The sequence below is a fragment of the Arachis hypogaea genome, chromosome 14 (assembly GCF_003086295.3).
Source record: "Arachis hypogaea cultivar Tifrunner chromosome 14, arahy.Tifrunner.gnm2.J5K5, whole genome shotgun sequence".
NCBI classification, from domain to species: domain Eukaryota; kingdom Viridiplantae; phylum Streptophyta; class Magnoliopsida; order Fabales; family Fabaceae; genus Arachis; species Arachis hypogaea.
In genome coordinates this window covers 136,070,652-136,093,615 of record NC_092049.1, presented here as the reverse complement: position 1 = coordinate 136,093,615, position 22,964 = coordinate 136,070,652, and the positions used below count along the sequence as shown (strand labels likewise).

The following is a 22,964-nucleotide window of genomic DNA, read 5'->3' as shown; positions in this document are numbered from 1 at the left end:
TGCCCGTACTGACTACACTATAGAGGAAGCAGCAAAACTATTCTTCAAGAATGTGGGAAAGTACTGGGGATTGTCTAAGAGCATTATTAGTGATCAAGATCAATGCTTCACAGGACGACTATGGACAGAGTTGTTCAAACTGCTTGGGTCGGAGCTTCCTTTCTCAACAAGTTTCCATCCTCAAACTGATGGGCAGACTGAGAGAGTGAATACCTTACTCGAGTGTTACTTAAGGCATTTCATAAGAGCTAATCAGAAGGATTGGATAAGACTCCTAGACATTGCTCAGTTCTCATACAATCTGCAAAAGAGTGAGTCTACAAGGAAGAGTCTGTTCGAGACTGTGATCGGACAACAGCCGCTTACACCACACTCTCTTTCTTCCTCTTACTCAGGGAAGAGCCCAGGAGCTTATCATATGATTAAGTCATGGGAAGAACAAGCAAATATCACTTGTTCTTACCTCAACAAAGCTGCAAAGAGTATGAAAAAATGGGCAGATAAGAAGACGAGGCATGCAAGCTATCAAGTGGGAGACAAGGTAATGATTAATCTTCTTTCACAATAATTCAAAGCCTTTCGCAAGGTTCATAAGGGCTTAATCCGCAAATACGAATGGTTATTTGAGATCATTGGACGTGTTGGGGAGATTGCTTACAAAGTACAACTCCCTCCCTCTATGAAGATCCACCCGATCTTCCATGTGAGTATGCTTAAACCATATCGACCAAGATGAACCGAGTAGAGGTGACTCGAGTCGTGCTCTGCTTGTGGTGATTAGATCCTTTGATAAAGAAATCAAAGAGATCTTAGCTAATCGCGTCGTGTGACGAAGAGGAGTATCACCAAGTATCCAATACTTGATCAAGTGGAAAGGACTCCCGATAACCAGGGGCGGAGCTTAGTTAAGACAAGGGGGCCATGGCCCCCCCAAACTTTTGGTAAAAAAATTAGTAATACTTCTTCAAAAAATAAAAAATTAGTTCAATTGGCTCAAATACTTTGCTATGACTTAAAATACCAAAGTTCAATCTTCATCTTTTGTTTTTATTGCACAATAATTTTTAGTTTTAAATATTTAAAACATGTTAGATTTGGATTTAACTAAGTGTATTCGTATTTCGTAGCTCTTCTCTATTCAATAAGCAACACTTTCTCTACCTTTGAGTTCAAATATAAAAAATTAGGTATTTTTTATTTATGTAATTTAGTATTATTTTACATTTTATATTTTACATTTTACATTTTACATTTTACTGTTTATCTAATTTAATTTTTTATATCATAAAAAATATTAGAATATTCAATAAGTATTGATATTATTGTATTTGTATAAATTGATAAAAAAATTCAATAAATATTATAAATTTTAATATTTATCATTCTAACTTCTTTTTTACATATTTTACAGGATATATATTCAAATTTTTATATAAAATAATCATGAAAATAAAAGAATTGATACATTTTTTAAGAAGAAGGCTAATATTTAAGAAGGAGAACATATAACTTTTACAATATCAACACCTGTAGATAGTTTTTCTACTTTAATGAATCACGAAAAAGTGAGATACAACCTCCAAAAGTTCAAAGAGTTGCATCTGATGAGTTTGACCTTAATTTTTTGGAACAAGACCCTGAAAAACGGCTTTAAATTTGGCAATATCACCCAAATCAGATAGATGAGGTGAGATGAACTTATCTTAAACGGAGTTCATATCAAAAGCATCTTAACAATTATCTTCTATCTGCCCCCCCCCCCCAAATTTTGTTTCAAGCTCCGCCACTGCCGATAACTAAAGCTAGCTAGGAAGCTCGTGAAGATCTGTGGCAATTTCAAGAACACCTAGAGCGCTATCATGAACAAAACGCGACGAGGACGTCTGTGCAATAGGTGGGGGAGAATGTCACGGTAAATTTTAGAAGGTTAGATTTAACGGTGTTTGTATAGTTTTTTGGAGTGTTTGAGAATGCTCTAGATGGTTCCGACACATTCTAGAACGTTCTAGAAGGTCCCAGAATATCCTAGAAGGTTCTAGAAGACTCTGGAAGGACATAGATTAATCTAGAAGAGTCTTGATGTATATAGAAGTATGAAGAGTAGTATGGAATAATCTAAAAGTATTTAGAAAGTTATGGTAGGATAGATATTTGTAATGAAGGTTCTGGATGATTAATCTGGACTGTTGATTGGATTTAATTCTAACAATCCATTATGGAGGTGAGGGTTAGAGTTTGAGGGTGTGAGTCATGTGTGAGTCATTTGTAACAAACACTTAAATAATAAAGTGTTCTTTCCACCAAAACTTCTTTCTCTTGTGTTTTTTTGTGTTCTTAGCTTTTTTGCTAAGTATTGAGGGTTAGGATGACTTGGTCTTAGTTCAAGAAGCTGAATAAATTCGAGTGTCAGCATGGTAGCGCTGAAGTGTGTTCAAAGTCGTGACACAATATAACAAAATTAAATAAATAATTGAATAAATACTCATTTTAATCTCTGGTATTTATTTTAACGGATAAAAGAATTTTAAAAAAATTAAATATCTCAAATAAATCAATCACTGTTTTTATAAGTTTTGGGACAACGCAATCCTTCCATCGAATCCAATATTAAAGGCGAACAAAAGATGCCTACGTAGGTGATGAGCTATCCATTATGTATTGTGCTGACCGAATTGGATGGGTATTGATGACAAGAACCACAATAAAATTGGATAAGGACTTATATGTTCAAAATTATTAAAAAGATTAGTCAAACTGCGCTACGTAATTTGCGAATTTTGGTGAAGTGGGATAATCTTTTGGGCTAAAAGTTATTTTATTTATTTATTTTTATTAAATAAAAGAGTGATTAATATTAAAAATATATTTTTTATTTTCTTTTAAATACATTAATATTTACTTATATTTATAAATTTATTCTTAAATAGTATTTTTTATTAAATAAGGAATGATATGTTCTTTATTAATTAAATAAATTTAATTTTAATTTTTTATTTATTATATTTTATATTAATGATTCAAATTTAAAATTAAGATTTAAGATTTAGAGTGTTTTATTTCATTTTTTTTGTTTATTTTTAATAAGAAGTTAATTTTCAAAGAATAATATATTATTTTTTTTAGAGTGCATTAATACGTACCAGATGTATGGATATTATGAATAAAAGTCCTGTTAAGGAGCCAATGGCTTATTTGTACAATGTGTAGCTATATGAGTTATAAAATGAACATCCGAGTACTAGGGATAATAAACATTTCATGTCATAAAACCACTAACGTTGAAGTTAACGTGGCTTTTATTTGGGGTAAGGAACGTTAGTAAAAAAGTTGAATGTCACTAACGTTCTCGAACCCATATTTTCACTAAACGACCTTTTGGATCTAGAGCTCTAATACCATATTATGATACCACTCATCCCAGAAGCTTAAGCTAATAGGAAAAAGTAACACTAATGGTTATATCTCTAATACTCCCTAGACTTTTATTGTGCACATTGTACAAATATTCCATTGGCTTCCCATACTTTCTCTTCTACTCTTATACAATGTAATTCTTATCATACAACAATCTATCTAGAATAAAAGAATGTACAAATATATTAAATTTTGATTTAGAAACAATCTAATAATTAAGTATTTATTTTATTTTATATAAGTAAAAAAACTTAATTTATATATTAGATATACTGAATTTTTTTTTACATAAATAACAGATAAACAAGTATTTTTACAAACAAATTTCTAAAGAGTTATTGTTTCTTTTTAAATAACGGAAATCTCTCTTAAAATTAATGCAGAAATTTTGTGAAACTAACATAAAAATTTCTTATAACGAACCAATATAAAAACTTTTGAAATAAAATACACAGAAATTAAATAAAAAATTGATAGAACACAAATAACAGAAGAAAAAATATATTAATTAAGACATATTAGAAATGGAGTGCTAGCCCCTAATTAATGTTAGGCCTATGGATTTCCATAAAATCAATAAAGTCATCTATGTACTTTTGATGCAGCTCCTTCTTCCCAAATATCTTGACCTTCTTCTCCTCTGCATGGCTTCTACAACTCTTTCCTTCCTCTTCCAACATCATAGTTCTCAATGCCTTGGCTATAGAATATCTTGTGAATTTTCCATCATCTTCATTTCTTTCCACTTTTATCCCTACTTTTATTCCTTCCGCAACCATAGCATTCAACTCTTGCTCCCTTGAGAAGGGCAATAAAATAAGTGGACAACCAAATTCAAGAGACTCTATTATGGAACTCCAACCACAATGACTCAAAAACCCTCCAATAGACTTATGTGCTAATATTTTTAATTGTGGTACCCAATTATTCCATATAATTCCACGTTTATTATTTGTCTTCATTGGTTCGTTATTAGGACTATTTTTCCGTTTTAGAGCCCAAAAAAATGGACAATTAGATAATTCTAATCCCATAGCTATCTCATTGAATTCTTCATCACTTAGTTTAACCTCACTTCCAAATGCTACATAAATCACTGACCCTTTTTCTTGTTTATCTAACCACTTAAGAATTTTGGGCCAATTTTCATCCTTGTCTTCATCATTACTTTGTGGTGAAGGTGGCAATAATCCAACCGGTATAATTGGTTTCTTGCATACACGTTCAAGATTCTTTAGAGACTCACCTTCAACCTCCGTGCAACTTCTTATAGCGACGGCGGCGGCTCCGACGACAATTTCTTGGAGTCTGAATGCATCTGTGACCCCAGATTCATTTTGTTGACTTATGAAGTCATACACAGGCTTAGCTATTTCTTCAATGGAGTTGCTATGTGCCCTTATTAGAACGGAATCCAAAATGTAATATTTAACAAATGCACAAAAGATAGAAAAGAAAATGCATGAGATACCAAGGTTAGAACATATTGGTGGTAACCAAAAAGGTGCAAAGTCATATAAGAGCCAATGAGGAGTGGAACTCTCTAGAAACTTAGTCAAAGGTCCTTGAAGACCATCAAAAGCTTTCTTAAGGTATGGTACTATGTGGTGTGGAACATCCAAAGTTGATTCTGCATTTTGAGGGAGATTTTCTACCTGGGGCAATGGAAGTTCTATGAACTCCAAAAAAGGTTGCAAATTTGAAGGTAGTTTAGGGAGGCGTTTGATGTTTGTAGGTGTGGAAATGAATGAAACTTTGTGACCCTTTTGAGCTATGAGTTTTGCAAGCTCATAGAATGGAATTATGTGACCAAAAGCAAGCCATGGAAACATAGCAATGTGAAGCTTCTTGGGTTGGTCAAGCATGGTGATAATAATGATCTTTTGTTTGGTAAGAGTTAATCACACTAGAGTTTATGTTTAGTATTATTGTGGTCATTTGTATATATAGAGGATATAATAAGTATTGTATCAAATTAGTCTCACATAAAAAAAATAAAAAATAGAAAAAGTGAAAAATTTATAAAATAAAAATTTTTTAAATTTACTATTTTAAAAATTTTTTAAATTAAATATGGTGTCTTCTAATTTTATATTCTCGCACTTGAACTTGAATTGTGATCATGTGCCTAATACAATGATTGTTCCTCAATAATTGCAAAACTACAAGCGTACCTACGTGTCTCCGTATGAGCCAATTGTCATAAATGGAGTTGAATTATTATGTTCCTCTATGTGTATCTCCTTCAATTTACCATCTTTCAAAATGGGTCACAAATCTGACTGAGGCATGTGATGTAGTACTACAATAAATTTGGGTTGAGACTACCTTTAAAATCGGATTTAAATCCTAACAATGGTGATTGGGTCACTTTTTAATTTAAATATGAAAGGAGGAATGGTGTAGAACACAGTTATAGAGTATATGGGTGCTTTACATAGTTGTGGTGTCAAGAGCAAATCGGACCGTCCGATTTGTGTTTAAAAAATTTAAAAAAAATTGCATTACACAAATCGGACCATCCGATTTGTATTTTAAACAATTAAAAAAATTTAATATTGAAATCGGACCATCCGATTTTAGTTTTCAAAATAAAAAAAAATTAAAAGTACAAATTTGGCCATCCGATTTTTCCTCCCACACAAATCGAACTATCCGATTTGTGTTCAAAATTTTTTTAACAAAGAAATCGCACAGTCCGATTTTTTCACTTTATAGTTCAAAAAGAATTATCCCATATTCATGTCTAGCACCACCCACCTTCACACCCATGCACAACACACATAGAATCTGCATATCCAAAAAAATTAGTGGGTTAGTGGGTGAAGGTGTTTTATATGAAAAAAAAATGGATTTTTAAATTAATTATTATATATTTATGTATATTTATATCTAGAATTTAGTTTGTATGTATTCTAAAATTATCACATATTAAAAAAATAATATATAATATATTTTAATTATAAAATTAATAATATATAATATAATTTAATAGTATAATGAATATATGGATATTATACCTGATAATGCACTAATCAAGTATTTAATAACTTTAAATGCAAAATTAAAGTAGTCTACTTGTCATCCCGTGTTCATTAATTATAACATACTTGATGTTATGAATTATGTGTTTATTAACTTTTAAAATAAGAATAAAGTATATTTTTTGTCTTTAATGTTTGTGATATTTTTTTAAAATATTACTAACATTTAATTTTATTCAATTTCGTTCCTAATATTTTCAATTCATTTAATTTTATCTCTAAGTTTTTAATTTTTGTCAAAATTATCTTTAAAAATTTTTAATATTATCCCTAAAATTGTATATGAAATTAACATTCAGAAGTAATTTTAACATAATTTGACAATTTTAAAGATAAAATTAAAATAAAACTAAACTTAAGGATATTTTCGATGAAACAAAAATCTTTTGACGAACAAAATCGTCAATATCTATCTTAAATGAGTTTTATTTTATACTAGATATAACAACTTTATTTTTACGCATCATGTAAGTGCAAATAAAAGGTAATTAAATACCTTACAGTTCAATTATTACAACATTTTGAATTCTGAAACTAAAATTAAATATGAAGAGAGGAGACCCAGGAATGGAGAGGAGGAGCTGGCACTATGGTTTTTGAGTTCAGCGGAGGTGAGAAGAGGGGTAGAAGAAGAGAAAGGGACGTGGCGGTGTGGGTTGTCGCAGGAGGTTGTGATGAAGGGAGGTGGTTGTGGCGGTGCTGAGGTGATGGTGATGGAGGTTATGGTAGTTGGGAAGAGACAGTAATGAATGAGGATGATGGTGAAAAAGATGAAGATGATGATGGTGAATGGTTGGCTCATATATGACTTTGAGGGGTGGGAGTGCCACGTAGATTCGAAAACCCACGAACCAAGCTCAGATCCAAGTCAGAATACTTTTGTCACATGAACAGCATCTATCATAGGTATAAGATTAGTTTCAAACTTTCATGAATACAAATGTCAACGTTTTCATCTCTCATGGATACAAATAGTCATTTATTCTAATTACTGATGTCAGCAAATCAATTGATTCTGTATTTCTGAATTTGATTGAACTTTTTGAGTTTGACCGGTTCGGTAAATTTTTGGAAAGGGCAAAAATCAATTTACAATAATAGCGATTAAAATAAAAATTTTAAAATATTAAATTAAAATGTATATATACATAATTATAAAAAATTGAAATTTAGAGACTATTGCCCTATCCTTCCAAGAGGCTCCGCCACTGCTAAAATAGAGACAAAAGTACTTATATCCATATTTATTTGATAAAAATATTATTTATATATTAAAATTAATTATTATATATATAATTTAATTGATTTTTAATTTATATTTATATATCAATATATATTTTATAATTAATTTTAATAAATAATTTTAGTGCATACTTAATATAATTATTGTTGGATGGATAAATTAAATAATCTTTCTTTTTCTTAAAAAGAATGAAAAAGTATCTTAAGAAATATTAATGCATCATAGCCTTTGAGCATTTTGCGTGGAATGCATGGGAAGATTAAAAAAGTATATCCGTCCGTACTGTACATCCACTTTTCTAGAAGATATCATGTGTAGTGTATTGCCCCGATTAAATTCTGATTAATTGATAAAAATAGATAAGATTAAATTATACACTTAGTTCTTATATTTTTGGTGAAATTGTAAATTGGTCTTTACACTTTAAAAGTTTGTAATTGAATTTCTAAAGATAATTAAAATTTATAATTTAATCTCCACCCTTCAAAAAGTATTTTATTTAACAGAATATTCTCAGAATATTTTATATTTTGAACATGTGACTTGCACATGTTTGCAATAGGGACCAATTTGCAATTTTAGTGAAAGTATGAGGATCAACCGTGTAATTTAACCATTTGAAAATGACCAAAAACTTCCTATACTATCTGAATCTACCCTACCCCTCCCCAACTCTCTCACTCTCACTTTCTCACTTTTCAAAATGGCACCTCAGCCACAACGCTCTCTGTCTCTCACCTCAGCTCACCATCGTCGTGCTTCTCGCCTCCGTCACCACGCCGAATTCACTAATAAATTGAGTTGCTATTTTTGTGTTGATTTGTTGCTATTTTTTTTTAGACATTAAATTGTTCGCTTTGAGCATGCTTGGGATTGGAATTGTTCTCTTTCATTTATCGTCGGTGTTCAGTATTGGAATTGGAAGAGAAGAAAAAGTTGTCGGATGAGAGAGGCGAGATGGAGAAAAAAGGCAAGATCCGACTAGTGAGCACAAATGCGGTGGATCCGGCGTAGCGACGGTGAACCGAGGTGAGAGATAGAAAGCGGTGGGGTTCGGGTGTCGTTTTAGAAAGTGAGAGAGTTGGGGAGGGACGGGATAGGTTCAGATAGCCTATGGAGTTTTTGGTCACTCCAAATGATTAAATTACACAGTTGGTCCCCATACTTTCACTAAAATTGTAAATTGGTCCCTGTTGTCAAATATGTGCAGGTCACATGTTCAAAATAAAGAATATTCTGAGAATATTCTGTTAAATCAAACACTTTTTGAACGGCGGGGACTAAATTGCAAATTTTAATTCTCTTTAGGGACCTAATTACAAACTTTTAAAGTGTAAGGACCAATTTGCAATTTCACCAAAAGTGTAAGGATGAACTGTGTAATTTAACCAATAGATAACTAGTTTAACTATTGTTATCTTATTTTATTTATTCTAGAATCTAATCTAACCAACCTAAACTATCTATTTTTTAACGTGAATTTTATGGTGTAGAAGAAAAAAAATTTCTACACATGTAAATTTGTATTGTTACAAAAAATAATTGACATGTGTCCTTGAAAAAAGAAGACAAAGTTAGTTGTTTTGCAGGTGAGATGCAGCTTTAAAAGTGAAGTATAAAGACCTTCTCTCTCTTTCACGTAAAAATTTTAATACTTAGCTTAAATAATTATATTTATCATGATTAATTATAATGTGTTAGAATTTTTTTGTCTTTACACAAAAGAAAGCATTTTGGGTTAAAGTCAAGTTTTTTTTTTTTTTGTTATTGCTCCATAAATCTTAAAGCACATTTTTTCATTTTATCACACCATTTTAATTTATTGAAACATATATCCATTAGTATATATTTATACAAGTTAATTTTAATTTCATTCTTAACTAAAAAATATATAAAAATAAAACAATATCTTAAAATTTAAAAATTAATTTTTTTATTTATCGGTTAAATTTTAGTATAACATTCTCATTCTTATATATATATATATATATATATATATATATATATATATATAAGTATTTTATAAAATAATAATTTTATTTTTTTAATAATAAAGATAAATTTTATGTTTTTGAATAATAATAGTAATACAATCATTTTTTTTCTATAATTTGTTTCAAATAAAGGGAAATTGATTCTTTAACTTTATTTTATAATAAAGTTAAACGAATGGTAGCTAATCAAAATTAGTTTTCAGCTTTTTTTTTCCAAATTTATAAAATCCAAGATAATAAAAATTACTCTTTTTTAAGAGAATAATTAATAAAATCAATTCATCATAAACAAATTTTTATAAAAATTAAAAATATATGGGAGTTAATGATCATAGGAGGATCACTAGTAAGAATAGTAATTATACTTGGGGAATAAATTTTTTATTTTTTTACATAAATATGATAAAGTGTAATTTTTTATTATGTAATTTTAAATAAAACTAAAAAAATATAAAAAAAATATTAATTAACAATTAATGATATCAATAGAAAAAAATAGAAAAGATTCATTTTTATTTTTCACTGCAATAATAATAAATGTTACGTATTAAATGAGTGAATAATATACATAGTATTATAAGTTCATAAACTTATAAACTCAAACTTTCATTTTGTATTTCTTCTTGTAATATCCAAATACGAAAACAAATCAGTATACAATACTATCATGTTAAAATAATTAATCATTTTAAATTTTAAATATAATTAATCAGCCTAACTATTAAAATTTTCACATGCAACAGAAAGGTCTTGTAAAATTACATCTCACTTTTAAAATGATAGACCTTGTTTTCTTGTTTGAATGACACTTGTCAATTATTTACTAAGACAACACAAATCTATAGATGTAGAAAATTTTTTTTCTACACCATAGAATTCACCACTTTTTAATTAGAAATATAGTTTTTCAGCCAAGTATCGCAAAATTTTTTTTACACATTTCTAGTAGGGATGGCCACGGGTTCCATGGGGGCGGGGACATGTTCCCCGCCCCCTGCCCCCCGCCTCCAAAATCTGTTCCCGTTCTCGCCCCATTCTCGCGACGGGTAATGGGGACTCCGTATTTGCCGGGGATCGGGGTCTCCACGGATATTCGCAGATTTTTATAAAAAATAATAAACATAAAAAAAAAGAAAAAAACAGAAAAATAGAAAAAAATTAAAGATCATTCCTAATTGTTATTACAAACATATTTTTTGTTGTCTCCAAATACTTAAATGAACAATAAGCAACAAACATCTCTACTAAATATATTTGTAAAACATTAAAACAACCAAACATATTCAAAAACTAAAAAATATAATTCTCAAGTCTTCTTTCATCCTGTGATGATAGTGATGATAAATTCTGATTTATTTAAATCCTACATGGAACATAAAAACACAAATCATAGGACTCATAAAAATTCAAAGAAATCACAAAAATCAAATCACAGAAATATAGATTGTAATGAACAAAATCAAAATGAGGAATAATCAGAGTCAGAAATAATACTATAATAATAAACAAGTATTCTTCAAAGTAAATTAAAATTAACAAGTTGTTCAAAGTATATTAAAATAAATCAGAACAAGTTCTTTAAAGCAAATTAACAAATTCTTCAAAATAAATTAACATTAACAAGTTTTTCAAAGCAAATTAAGATAAATCAGGATAAGTTCTTCAATAATGAATGCTAGTGGATTTACCTGAGCAACCATTTCAGTGTCTTTATAAATGCCACATGATTGCATACAAGGAGAACCCCTCATTATCAAATCACAGGCTTCGCCATTGTTACCGCCATAAAACACTTGTAACTCAATTATATTCAACTTCTTAATTATCCTCTGCACCCTCAACACCATATCCGTTTCCACGTTGCTTTTTCCCTTATAACATTTTTAACTCCCCTTCTATCAAAAACCAGAAATTCAAACATATCAGCTAAAAGTCTAAAATCAAAATCATGTCATCAAAATCTAGACCGAAATTCAATCATTAATCGCCACACCAGCAAAATAACTAACTTTTGAATAATTATTTGAAAAAGTAAATCTAATTTCTGTGAATAAAAAATAAATTAGGAAATCATAATAATCAAACTATGACTAAGCAAAATCAAATTAACAAATTCTTGAAAATAAATTAAGATAAATCACAACAAGTTCTTCAAAGCAAATTAACAAGTACTTCAAAGTAAATTAAGATAAATCAGAACAACTTTTTTAAAGCAAATTAACAAGTTCTTCAAAGCAAAATAAAATTAACAAATTCTTCATAGAAAATTAAAATAAATCAGTACTAATTTTGCAAAGCAAATTAAAATTACAGGGATAATATGATAGATGAACCCTAAAACCACAACTGAATAAATTTAAATGGTAGATGGTAGTTCACAAAACTTACTGAAAGGAAGAGTAGCTGAGCTGACGGTGAAAATCGGCGACAAGGCGAAGAAGCGAAGACGTGAAGGCGAGATGAGATGACGCGGAGAGGCGAAGACGCGAAGGTTGGCGAAGGGGCTCTGTAGTAACGCTGGCGCTACTGCCTCGGCTGGGTCAGGTGGCGACGAACATGCTCTCCTCGACTGGGTCAGGTGGAGATGGCGATGTTCTCCTCAGCTGGCCAGATGCGACGACAATGTTGCGACTGAGAACGTGATGAATAGTGAGACTCAGACGCGCGAGAAGAGGGTAGGAGCTTCGTGTTGGCGGCAGTGAGGGGGTAGGAGATGGTGGACGGCAGTGGTGACCGGTAGTGGTGAGAGGAGAGGAGAGGAGTGAAAAGGAGAGGGAGAACGAGCTTCAGAGTGAGTGTGAGTGACGGCTAGGGTTGAATTTTCAACCTCTTCACTTTGAAATATATATATATATATATATATATATATATGGCAGGGGTATTATTGTCTTTTTATATATATGGGGATTATACAGGTCCCCACGGGGCGGGACCTCTATCCCTGCCCCCGCCCCGTATAATAAATGGGTCCCCGTCCCCTGTACCCGCGGGTACAAAATCTTCTCCATATCCGCCCCCCGACGGATAAATCCCACGGGTATCCACCCCGCTGGGAATTTTTGCCATTCCTAATTTCTAGTGTGTGAGCAACAGTGGTTGCATATACTGACTAACCTTATTTATAAAAAAGGAGATCTCAGACTTGATAAGAGTTGTATATTGCAATGATCCTATTACAGACCTATATAAATATGGATTATTAAATTCATCATTTCTTTGACCAGAGAATTTTAAATTTGTAATCATAGGGATAAGAACTCCTTTAAAATTTAGCATGTTTGCCTTTTTAGATAATTTAGTAGCTTCTATTCCTAAGAAGTAGCTAAATTCTCCAAGATCCTTTAAAGAGAAAGCATTGTTCAATTGAGTAATGGTGGTTTGAATGATACTATTATCATTGCTCGTAATAAGAAAATCATCAACATAAACTAAATGTAAAAAATAATGTTACCTGAAGATTTAACAAATAAGGAAGGATCTGATCTTGTTCTGTAGAAACTAAAAGCAACAAGAGTTGAAGCCAATTTCAAAAACCAAGTTTGAGGAGCTTGTTTAAAGCTATAAATAGACTTATTTAACTTACATACATATGATGAATCACCCTGCTAGAAGCCTGGTGGCTGAGACATGTAGACAAGTTCTTTAAGATTCCCATTCAGAAAAACATTGTTGAAGTCTAACTGCCTGACTATCCAATAAAAACTCAGGACCAAAGAGAGCACCACCCGAATTGTAGAGGGTTTGATCACAGGAGCAAATGTCTGATCATAATCAATTTTCTCAATTTGGCGATTGTCTTTGGCCACCAAACGAGCCTTATACTTATTGATTTGGCCATTGGGATGTCTTTTGATGGCAAAAATCCAACGGCAGCCAATAACCTTATCTGTGGGTGTTGAATTGACTAGTGTCCATGTGTTGGTCTTGTATAAGGCTAGTAATTCTTCCAATATAGCATTCTTTCAGTGTTCTATTTTAGGGCAGTAGCAACGGATGAGGGTATATTATTAATAAGATCACATGAGGTGGAGAGTGAGGCAGTAAGAGCTTTTGGTTTAAATATGCCATACTTAGATCTAGTTTGCATAGGGTAGGTATTAGAAGAAATTCTGGTAAGAGGAAAGTTTTCAAATTGAATAATAGTGTCAGTAATGGAGTTGTTGTGAGGATGTAGAGATTGGTGTGGCTGACCAGATTTGACTTGTGATGTTGGAATGGGAGTGGTAGGTTCGGAGTTATGAATGAAAGCAGTAGTAATCTCAAGGACAGAATTAGCAGAAGAAGATGACAAGGATTCTGTCATACTTAAAGAGGATGGAGAAAATGAAATAAGAGGCAAAGGGAGAGTAGTATGAGGAAACTGACCAAATGGTGAAGAGGGCTTTTAAAGTGGAAAAAGTTCAGCATAAGAAAATTTGTTTTCATCAAATAAGACATGTCTTGTAATAATAACCTTACTTTCTCTAGTTAGACATTTGTAACCTTTATGATGAGGAGCATAACCAAAAAATACAGAGAGTTGTGATTTAAAATTCAATTTATGAGTATTATAAGGTTTCATACAAGGGAAAGCAGCACAGCAAAAAATCTTAAAAAAGGAGTAATCAGGTGGATGATGATGTAAAAGTTCAAATGGGGATAGATTATTAGTGTTAGGAGAAGGGAGTCTATTAATAATATATGTTGCAGAAATAAAAGCATCATCCCAGTGAATTAAAGGGATTGAGGTAGTGGCTAAAAGTGCCAAGTCTACTTCAGTCACATGTCTATGCTTCCTCTCTACCCTCCCATTTGTTGATGAGTATAAAGGCATGAGAAGCAATGAGATATACCTTCTTAAGCTAGATATTGTGTGAAGGCATTTGAGAGATACTCCCTGCCATGATCAGTCTGTAGTTGTTTCAATTTTAAACCAGTGAAAATTTTCATTTCAGCTTTGTACTGAAGGGAGGCCTGAAAAGCTTGTGATTTGGTATGAAGTAAAAAAATGCAAGTATAACGAGTGTAAACATCCATAAAAAAAATATAATGTGTGAAACCATGATAAGATGTATATGGTGCAGGCTCCAAATGTCATTGTAAACCATTTCTAAAGGAGCATGAAAATTGAATTCATCTAATTAAAAATGCAACAAGTGCATTTTAGCCTGACAACAATGTTCACAAGCACTAGATTTTATTGAAGCAGAGGAAATAGGTAGATTACACTTGTTCATTACAAAAATAACAGTCTTGGATGAACAATGACCTAAATATTTGTGCCATAACTTATAAGTATCTAATTGGAAAGCATAAGCAGTAGGTACTGAAATACAAGAGATAGAATTTGGTGAAGATATATGACTATTCTTAGGTGTAGATTTTGTAACAGCAATGTTATCAAACTTGTACACCCCATTATATAGAGCTTCTTGTAGAAGAATCTCCTGGGTGTCTTGAGATTTCACATAACAAACATTAGGATGAAACTAAAAAAACATGCATTATCAGTGGCAAACTTGTGTATACTCACTAAATTTTGTGTAATTTCAGGAACAAGTAAAAGTTGATTCAAAATAAAACGTTTCTTTGAAGCTAAATTCACCAAATATGAGTGTCCAACATGAGAGATACTACTACCTGATCCATTACCTAAAAGGATTTGGTCTATACCAAGAAATTCAGAGAGAGTCAAAATAAAGTGTGCATCATTTGTGACATGATTGCTTTCCCCCGTGTCAGAAAGCCAGCTTGCATCTGAGAAAATGGATGGAGCAGCCATGTAAGCCCTTGGATTGTGATAGGTAGTAGGGGTGGCAAGATTTCAGATTGGGTTGGTGTTCTTGCATTAGAATATGGAGCTTGATATTAGTTATCAAAGCGGTAAAAACATGAGAGTGCAGTATGACCTGTCCTTCCACAGACTTGACAAATCGGTCTAGAAATAGAATTTGCAAACCTGCCTCTGTTAGAATTTCTTTCTCCTCGACCTCTTATTGGAGCATAATTTGTGGTATTCAGTGGTCTGGGAAGGAAAGATAGTGATTGAGTATAGTGTGCTTGTATCATTCCCAAAGCAGTCTTTTTAAACCTTTCAATTATTTCTTCATGTCCAAGAAGAAGTGCTTCAGCTTCAATAAGAGTAATGGATTCAGATTTTTCCATTACTGTCGAGAGATACAAAGCATAGTCTTCATTAAGACCATCTAAAATGGCTGATATGTGATCTTCTAGGAAAAGAGTGTAGCCTATTGATGCCATGGAATCGGCAATTGTTCGAATCTTCTTGAGATACTTATTTGCTGTCATACCTTGTTTTTTTACCGACTTCAATTCATTCTTCAATTGCTGAATCTTGATCTTGGAGGTCTTTGCAAAATATTCAATGATAGTTGTCCAAGCTTGATGCACATACTTGCAATCCAGCATTCGATTCTTGAATGTGAGGTCCAGAGAAAAAAGGAGCCATGTCATAAGGTAATCATATTTTTGCTTCCAAGCCGTATAAGCCTTTGATTCTGTACCCGCTTCTCTGGCAGATTCAGATTCAAATTGTGATGGAATCTTGTCAGCAGAAAGATGATCAGCAAGACTATTAGCATTGATAACGTGAAGGGCAAGCTTCTGCCAAGTTCAAAAGGTGTTTTCAGTCAATTTGTCAAGAACAGGTGTAGTAAAGGGTTGAATAAAAGGGGAAGAAGAAGAAGAAGAAGAAGAAGAAGAAGAAGAAGAAGAAGAAGAAGAAGAAGAAGAAGAAGAAGAAGAAGAAGAAGAAGAAGAAGTGGGTGGGTTCTGATGAGGGATGATTGAAACCATGAATCTGTCACATATGCTCTTGATACCATGAAAGAGTGTTCAATAAAACAGAGAGATGAACTAAATTGTTGATCTATCATTAAGTAATTGGATGTTATACAATATATGAGGCAACTCTGCTATATATATAGAGCAAGCTACCACAATTCTATTGAAACAAAAATAACATAATTGAAACCAAAATAGGCTAGACTTAATTGTCACTTAACAAGTGTGACTTGATCTTCTTGATCTTGACCTATTATATTACATACTTTATCTCTATTATTCTTTCACCTATTTTTAATAGTAAGAAAAATGTGGTTTATGTCATTATTAGAATAAAATTTAAGAAAGTGAAAATAATTATTTGGTATGAATATGGTTAAGTATAATTTAGTTCTTAAGATTTAAATCAAAAATTTTATTTATTCTCAGTCTTTTTTTGCATTCAAATTCATCTAAAGATTTAACTTAGTTTTAAATCGTTCTTTTTATTTAAATTTTAAAATTATAGACTAAATTATCCCTAACAAAAGACTATAAAATAAAAAAGAAAAAGATAAGAGAAAGCGAGTGTTTGAAGTTGAGAGAGAGAACCACGAGAAAGGAGAAGAAGGAGGAAGGGAAGAAGAGAAAGGGGAAGAGGAAGGTGGCAACGACGCCGGCGAGAGAAGACGTCGTGCACTGTCGTCGCCGTTTCTGCTCCTGTACCAGTGTTTCCATGTGCGAACGAAGATGCTAGAAGATTGACAAGGGAGGACATCGCACGCTGCGTCACTGTTTCTGCTCCTGCGCTAATGTTCGACATTGACGCCAACAGATCAGCGAGGGAGGACGTCGCGCGCTGCCGTCGTCGTTTCTGCTCCTCCTCGGCTCCTTTCTTTTTGTTGTTTCCTTGTTCGCCATTATGTTACTGATGATGTTTTATTTTCTTAATGAAAAATTTATTTAAATTTATTTCCGTGTTTGTAAAAGCAAAAACAAAAATTTTGGATGAAAAAAAAAAAAAGAAGAGAAACTGGATATTTTGGTGGAAAAGATTATTGGAGAAGGACTGTTAGAAAAAAATATTTTGGTCTGAAAAATAATTTTAAAATTAAGTTAAATCTTAGAGACGAATTTGAATGCAAAAAAAAGTTAGAGACAAATAAAATTTTTAAACTAAATCTTAGAAATTAAAATTATACTTAATCCTCATAAATATTTAAAAAAAAAATTTACTTTTTTATATTATTTTATAAAATGTTTTGAAAATCAATATTATACAATTGATAATAACTCTAGAAAATCTATTGCTTAATAGTCACTGGTCAATTTAAGTATAGCAGATTGTCAACCAAGTCTAACTTACGGAGTAGTCGACCACTAAAGAAAAAGCAAAAAATAGTTTATTAGTTTCTCTCTCCCTCACATTCCAAACTACATTCCTCGTGGTTCAGCAATATCTAAACACTGTTGGATGAAGATCTACGGTGTTCAATGAGCTGTTGTGAGAGATGTTGTTCACTTGTTCTTAGTTTGACTGCTGTTGTACATCTCAACAATTAGATTGTTTGACCTTTCTATTGAATGATTTTTTTTTGTTAAATTTAAATTTTGAATATTCTTTCTAATTAAATTTCAGATCCTGTTTATAATAGTTTTGGATGTTGGAGACTGCAATTTAGTTGTATAATGTTTTTTGGTGGAAACTCGCAGTCGACTTCACGTGAAATTGATACTTGAAAACCGTTAGATGATTTGAATGATTTGACTAAATTTTTATCAAACGGCTCTCAAATATCAACTTCACGTGAAGTCGGCTTCACTTGAGTTTTTACCATGTTTTTTTTGTTTTTTATGGTACTTCTTGATTCAGCAAGTCAAAAATTAATTCATTGCGGTATTCAACTCCATTTAAAAATTTGTCGGTGGCTAATAATTATATGCACAAAATGAGATTCGAATCACTGACACTTACTTAAATGGAAGCTAATTACTAGATCAATCCAACTTAATTTAATATCAATCAACTCATCATCACTTAATACTACTTTACTTTCGCAATTTCCGCAATAACGCTTAAATTTATGACATTTTTTATAACGATGTCTTTTGTTATACGAGGGTCCAAATCGTCATCATTATTACAATTAAAATTGCCGTTATAAACTTCATTTTTTGTAATGTTTAGTTTTAGTATTTAAAATTAGTTAAATATTAATTAAAAATAATAAATTTTATTAATCATGTAACCTTACTTATATTTATTGTCTAATTAAATTTTGAACAATTGATAAAAAGAGATAACTAGTTTAACTCTTTTTATTATTTATTCTAGAATCTTAACATAATCTAAGCTAACCAACTCTATCTATCTACTTTTTATTAGAAAATTGTTTCTTTCCTCACCAATTTTTACTACTAATAAGAGACATGTGGTTTATATCATATTATTAAAAGAAAATTTAAGAAAGTGAAAATATTTTTTTTAATATTAAAAAAATTATTTTGTTTATATTATTTATATCCCTGCTACTTAACTTGACATATTATTTTAATAGTTATATTTTAATAATAAATAAAATACTAACTAAATCACATTGGATTCCACTTATACTGCTTGCTAGGAAAGATTAAAATGGTTAAAAATAGAAGAAATTAGAAAAAAGGGGTTGTGTATTTACTGTGTATCTACTATGTATCTTATATGATAAAAGAGTATTATTTATTTATCGATGTTAAGCAAATATTTTAAGTATTAAATTCTAATCTAATATTCAAGTATTATTTCAATAAAATCAACTATATTCGCAATATTTTATTTGAGTAGAATATGAAATTGGCATACATTGTTAAAAAAAAGAATACATACACTTTGCTTATTTTAGAACTCCACATAAACCTTATATCTTAAAAATAAAGCATGACATAATTCACACCTTAATAGCTAATGCTTTATGACACAAACAGAAGGATAACATGCATAGAAAAATCTCTTAATGAGAGCTGATCTTTATTTAATTAATTATTCTTAATAGGTCTATGAATTTGCATATAATCAACAAAGTCATCAATGTATTTTTGCTGAATCTCCATGCTCCCAAATATCTTGTTCTTCTTCTCCTCTGCATGCCTTTTACAACTCTTTCCTTCCTCTTGGAACATCATAGTTCTCAATGCCTTGGCTATGGAATATCTTGTGAATTTTCCATCACCTTCATTTCTTTCCACTTTTACCCCTACTTTCATTCCTTCCACAACCATAGAATTCAACTCTTGCTCACCTTGGAAGGGCAATAAAATAAGTGGACAACCAAATTCAAGAGACTCTATTATGGAACTCCAACCACAATGACTCAAAAACCCTCCAATAGACTTATGTGCTAATATTTTTAACTGTGGTGCCCAACCATTCCATATAATTCCAAGTTTGTTATTATTTGACTCATTAGGGATATTTTTTTTATTCTTGAGAACCCAAAAAAATGGACAACCAGATAGATGCAATCCCATATTTATCTCAATGAACTCTTCATCACTTAGTGTTACTTCACTTCCAAATGCTACATAAATCACTGACTCTTTTTCTTGTTCATCTAACCACTTAAGAATTGTGTTCCAATTTTCATCTTTGTTATTGTCTTGATTACTATTTTGTGGTAAAGGTGGTGGCAACAACCCAATTGGAATAACTGGTTTCTTGCAAAGATTTTCAAGATATCTTATAGACTCACCTTCAACCTCCATGCAACTTCTTATAAAAATCGCAGCAGCACCTCGAATGGATTCTTGAATTCGAAATGCATCTGTAACCCCTGACTCATTCTGCAGGGTAAGAAACTCATATACACCTTTGGCTACTTCTTTTTCAGCAGAATTCGGATTTAGAAGGGCATTTAAAGTGGTAATCTGAACAAATGCAGTAAAAATACATAGATTTATGCATGAGATGCCAAGCTTAGAGGAAATTGGTGGTAGCCAATAAGGTGCAAAGTCATATATGATCCAATGAGGTGTGCAACTCTCTAGAAACTTACTCAAAGGTTCTTCAAGACCATCAAAAGCCTTCTTGAGATATGGTACCATGTGGTGTGGAATATCCATAGTTGATTCTGCATTTTGAGGGAGATTTTCTACTTGGGGCAAAGGAAGTTCTATAAGTTCTAAAAAAGGTTGTAAATTTAGTGGCGGTTTAGGGAGGCGTTTGATGTTTCTAGGTGTGGAAATGAATGAAATTTTGTGACCCTTTTGAGCTATGAGTTTTGCAAGCTCGTAGAATGGAAGAATGTGACCAAATGCAAGGAATGGAAACATAACTATGTGAAGGTTCTTAGATTCATCAGCCATGGTAGTAATGATGATGAGTAATGTATATGATTTGTTATGTTGTTATGAACTTATGATCACCCTTATATATATTTTTCTTACAGTGGAAAGAAGTTCACAAAGGAATAATGGAGAAAGACCGGATAAGAAATGGAGAAGGAAAAGTCTTTTTGGTAACTAAATCTAACATTACTCATAATGTACAATTTTTTTTTTAGGAATTCTTTTCTTTTCTTGTAAGTTTTCCCCTCTTCCTCTTTTTTCTCTAAAAAAAATGAGATTGCCCTCCTATTTTGTATTTTTTAACTTTTCATTAAAAAAAAACAATTCAGCTCCGGTGAATCTATTATCCCAAAAAATTGAAATAAAAAAGTTACGAAATTTGTCTTTGAAAAATTTGTTTTTAAAATAAGAAAAATTAAAATCTTAGATAGCAAATTTATATTTCTGAAGATTAAAAAATAAATAAATTATTTTTACATTATTTTTTATATTTTCAATTCACTCCTCATATTTTAGAAATTTACCAAAAACTACCATTTTTTTGTAAATCACAAATTTGTTCTATATATATATATATTGGTCTGCGCTTAAATAAATAAAAATATATTTTTAGATTTTTTTTGCCCATATCTTATATGAACCAAGATGTGATATATCTTTTTTGAATTAAATGGTTATTTTTACTTATAAAAGTTTTTAATGTTAACAAATTTATCCACAAAAAAATGAAATTGATATTATACCTATGAAAGATAGGTTACATACGACAAAATTATCCAAATCTTAAAAAAACTACTTAAAAATTATAAATTACTCTTTTTCTAATTTTAATTCTCCTCACTCCTTATCCTCCTCTCTATCCCTACTACAAATATTACAAATAGTGCAATTAATTCCATAAAATTATCAAAGACTAACACACTTAAAGACCTAAATGTTAAAAAGCTTATTTTGATTTGATAATTTTCATCATTGATTGCAAGAGAATCTAACAATCCTTATAATCTTGATTGAGAGGATCAAAAGAGACGATAATAGTGGCAGTGTAGAGAGAGTGGTAGTGACAGGGTTGTAAGAGAATGAATAGGGACGGAGAGAAGGATTGCAGATGATGAGGGACTGACAATGGTGGCCGGCAGTGATGTAAACAAGGCCATAGCTGACTCCAACGACAAGAAATTGTAGTAGAGAGCTATACGAGGGAGGAGGAGGGTAGAGTTGGAGAGGAAAGGATTGTCATAACGGAAGGAGTAGAGGACGACGGTGAAAGAGAGATTGGGGTGGGAGCCCTCATCAACGCCAGTTCCTCCTTATCCACCTCCCATCCCGCATCGACCAATTTCTCAATGGCATCAACTATACCACTGTCGGACCTGTCCAAAGCATCTCAATAGCCTCTGAAAGCTCTCCTTTAATCTCAAACTATCTCTTCTTCTTATAGTTAGGGCTCAAGTATCTTGAACACTTTAATATTTTTAAGAGTTTTTAGAGGTACTTCTTCACTTTTGTTGATGAAGGATTACCATGTGTTCATAACACGCAGCGGAAGAAAATAAAGTAATCCTTAAAGATCTATTTTGTGCTTAAACTTTATTCCAATAATATACAGTATATAGTAGATCAGATCTAAATACCTGAGTACGCTAGTAAAAATATTTTTTCTCCTTCGATGGTACGAAGGCGCTATACGTATCCACACCGAGACCAACCTTTGCTGTCAACTCCTTGACCAATGGACATCTGATCTAAATTGAGAAACCTCTTGCAACTCTTTGCACGCCATTAAATTCTTCTCCAAGAATCAGGCTCACATACATTTATGTGTGTAGAGGTAAAGGAATAAAACCCTTGTGTTTTATTCTCGTCTCTTTTTACATTCCTCTACTCTTGGCATACATATATATAGTATGAGATTTGTTACTGATTTTAAATTTGATTCTCAATTCAAATTTAAATCATATCTTGTTATTTTAAACTTGAATCTTTCAAATTTATGAATCATATCATAACTCAATTTGAAACAGAATCAGTTAGGATCTCATCCAAATTTAGAATTCAAGTTTAGAAATAGAATAACTAATTATTCTCAAATCTCATATAATATTCTCAATTATTATACTATTATTATATTCTTGGTGCTAGCAAAAAATATAATAATATTCCATTTGAATTAATATAATT

The 22,964-nt window shown here is 31.4% G+C and overlaps 2 protein-coding genes and 1 long non-coding RNA gene across 3 annotated transcripts; all 3 read right to left on the bottom strand.

Moving 5' to 3' along the window:
• Nucleotides 1-3,899: 3,899 nt before the first annotated feature.
• On the bottom strand, nucleotides 3,900-5,420 carry LOC112744422 (putative UDP-rhamnose:rhamnosyltransferase 1). Its single transcript, XM_025794042.3, has one exon. It carries the CDS (start codon nucleotides 5,277-5,279, stop codon nucleotides 3,954-3,956), a length of 1,326 nt encoding a protein of 441 aa, XP_025649827.1. The 5' UTR covers nucleotides 5,280-5,420; the 3' UTR covers nucleotides 3,900-3,953.
• Nucleotides 5,421-10,843: 5,423 nt separating this feature from the next.
• Nucleotides 10,844-12,562, bottom strand: LOC112744421 (uncharacterized). The gene is made up of 3 exons (XR_003172786.2): nucleotides 12,084-12,562; nucleotides 11,384-11,590; nucleotides 10,844-11,058 (listed from the first exon to the last, which is right to left on the bottom strand). It is a non-coding gene; the product is annotated as an uncharacterized lncRNA (long non-coding RNA).
• A 6,679-nt stretch (nucleotides 12,563-19,241) lies between these two features.
• Nucleotides 19,242-20,892, bottom strand: LOC112744420 (putative UDP-rhamnose:rhamnosyltransferase 1). Its single transcript, XM_072215151.1, has one exon. It carries the CDS (start codon nucleotides 20,799-20,801, stop codon nucleotides 19,476-19,478), a length of 1,326 nt encoding a protein of 441 aa, XP_072071252.1. The 5' UTR covers nucleotides 20,802-20,892; the 3' UTR covers nucleotides 19,242-19,475.
• Between the last annotated feature and the right edge of the window lie 2,072 nt (nucleotides 20,893-22,964).

Excerpts from the sequence above, each read along its gene's own strand:
- LOC112744422 (XM_025794042.3), bottom strand. The coding sequence starts at position 5,279 with ATGCTTGACCAACCCAAGAAGCTTCACATTGCTATGTTTCCATGGCTT.
- LOC112744420 (XM_072215151.1), bottom strand. The coding sequence starts at position 20,801 with ATGGCTGATGAATCTAAGAACCTTCACATAGTTATGTTTCCATTCCTT.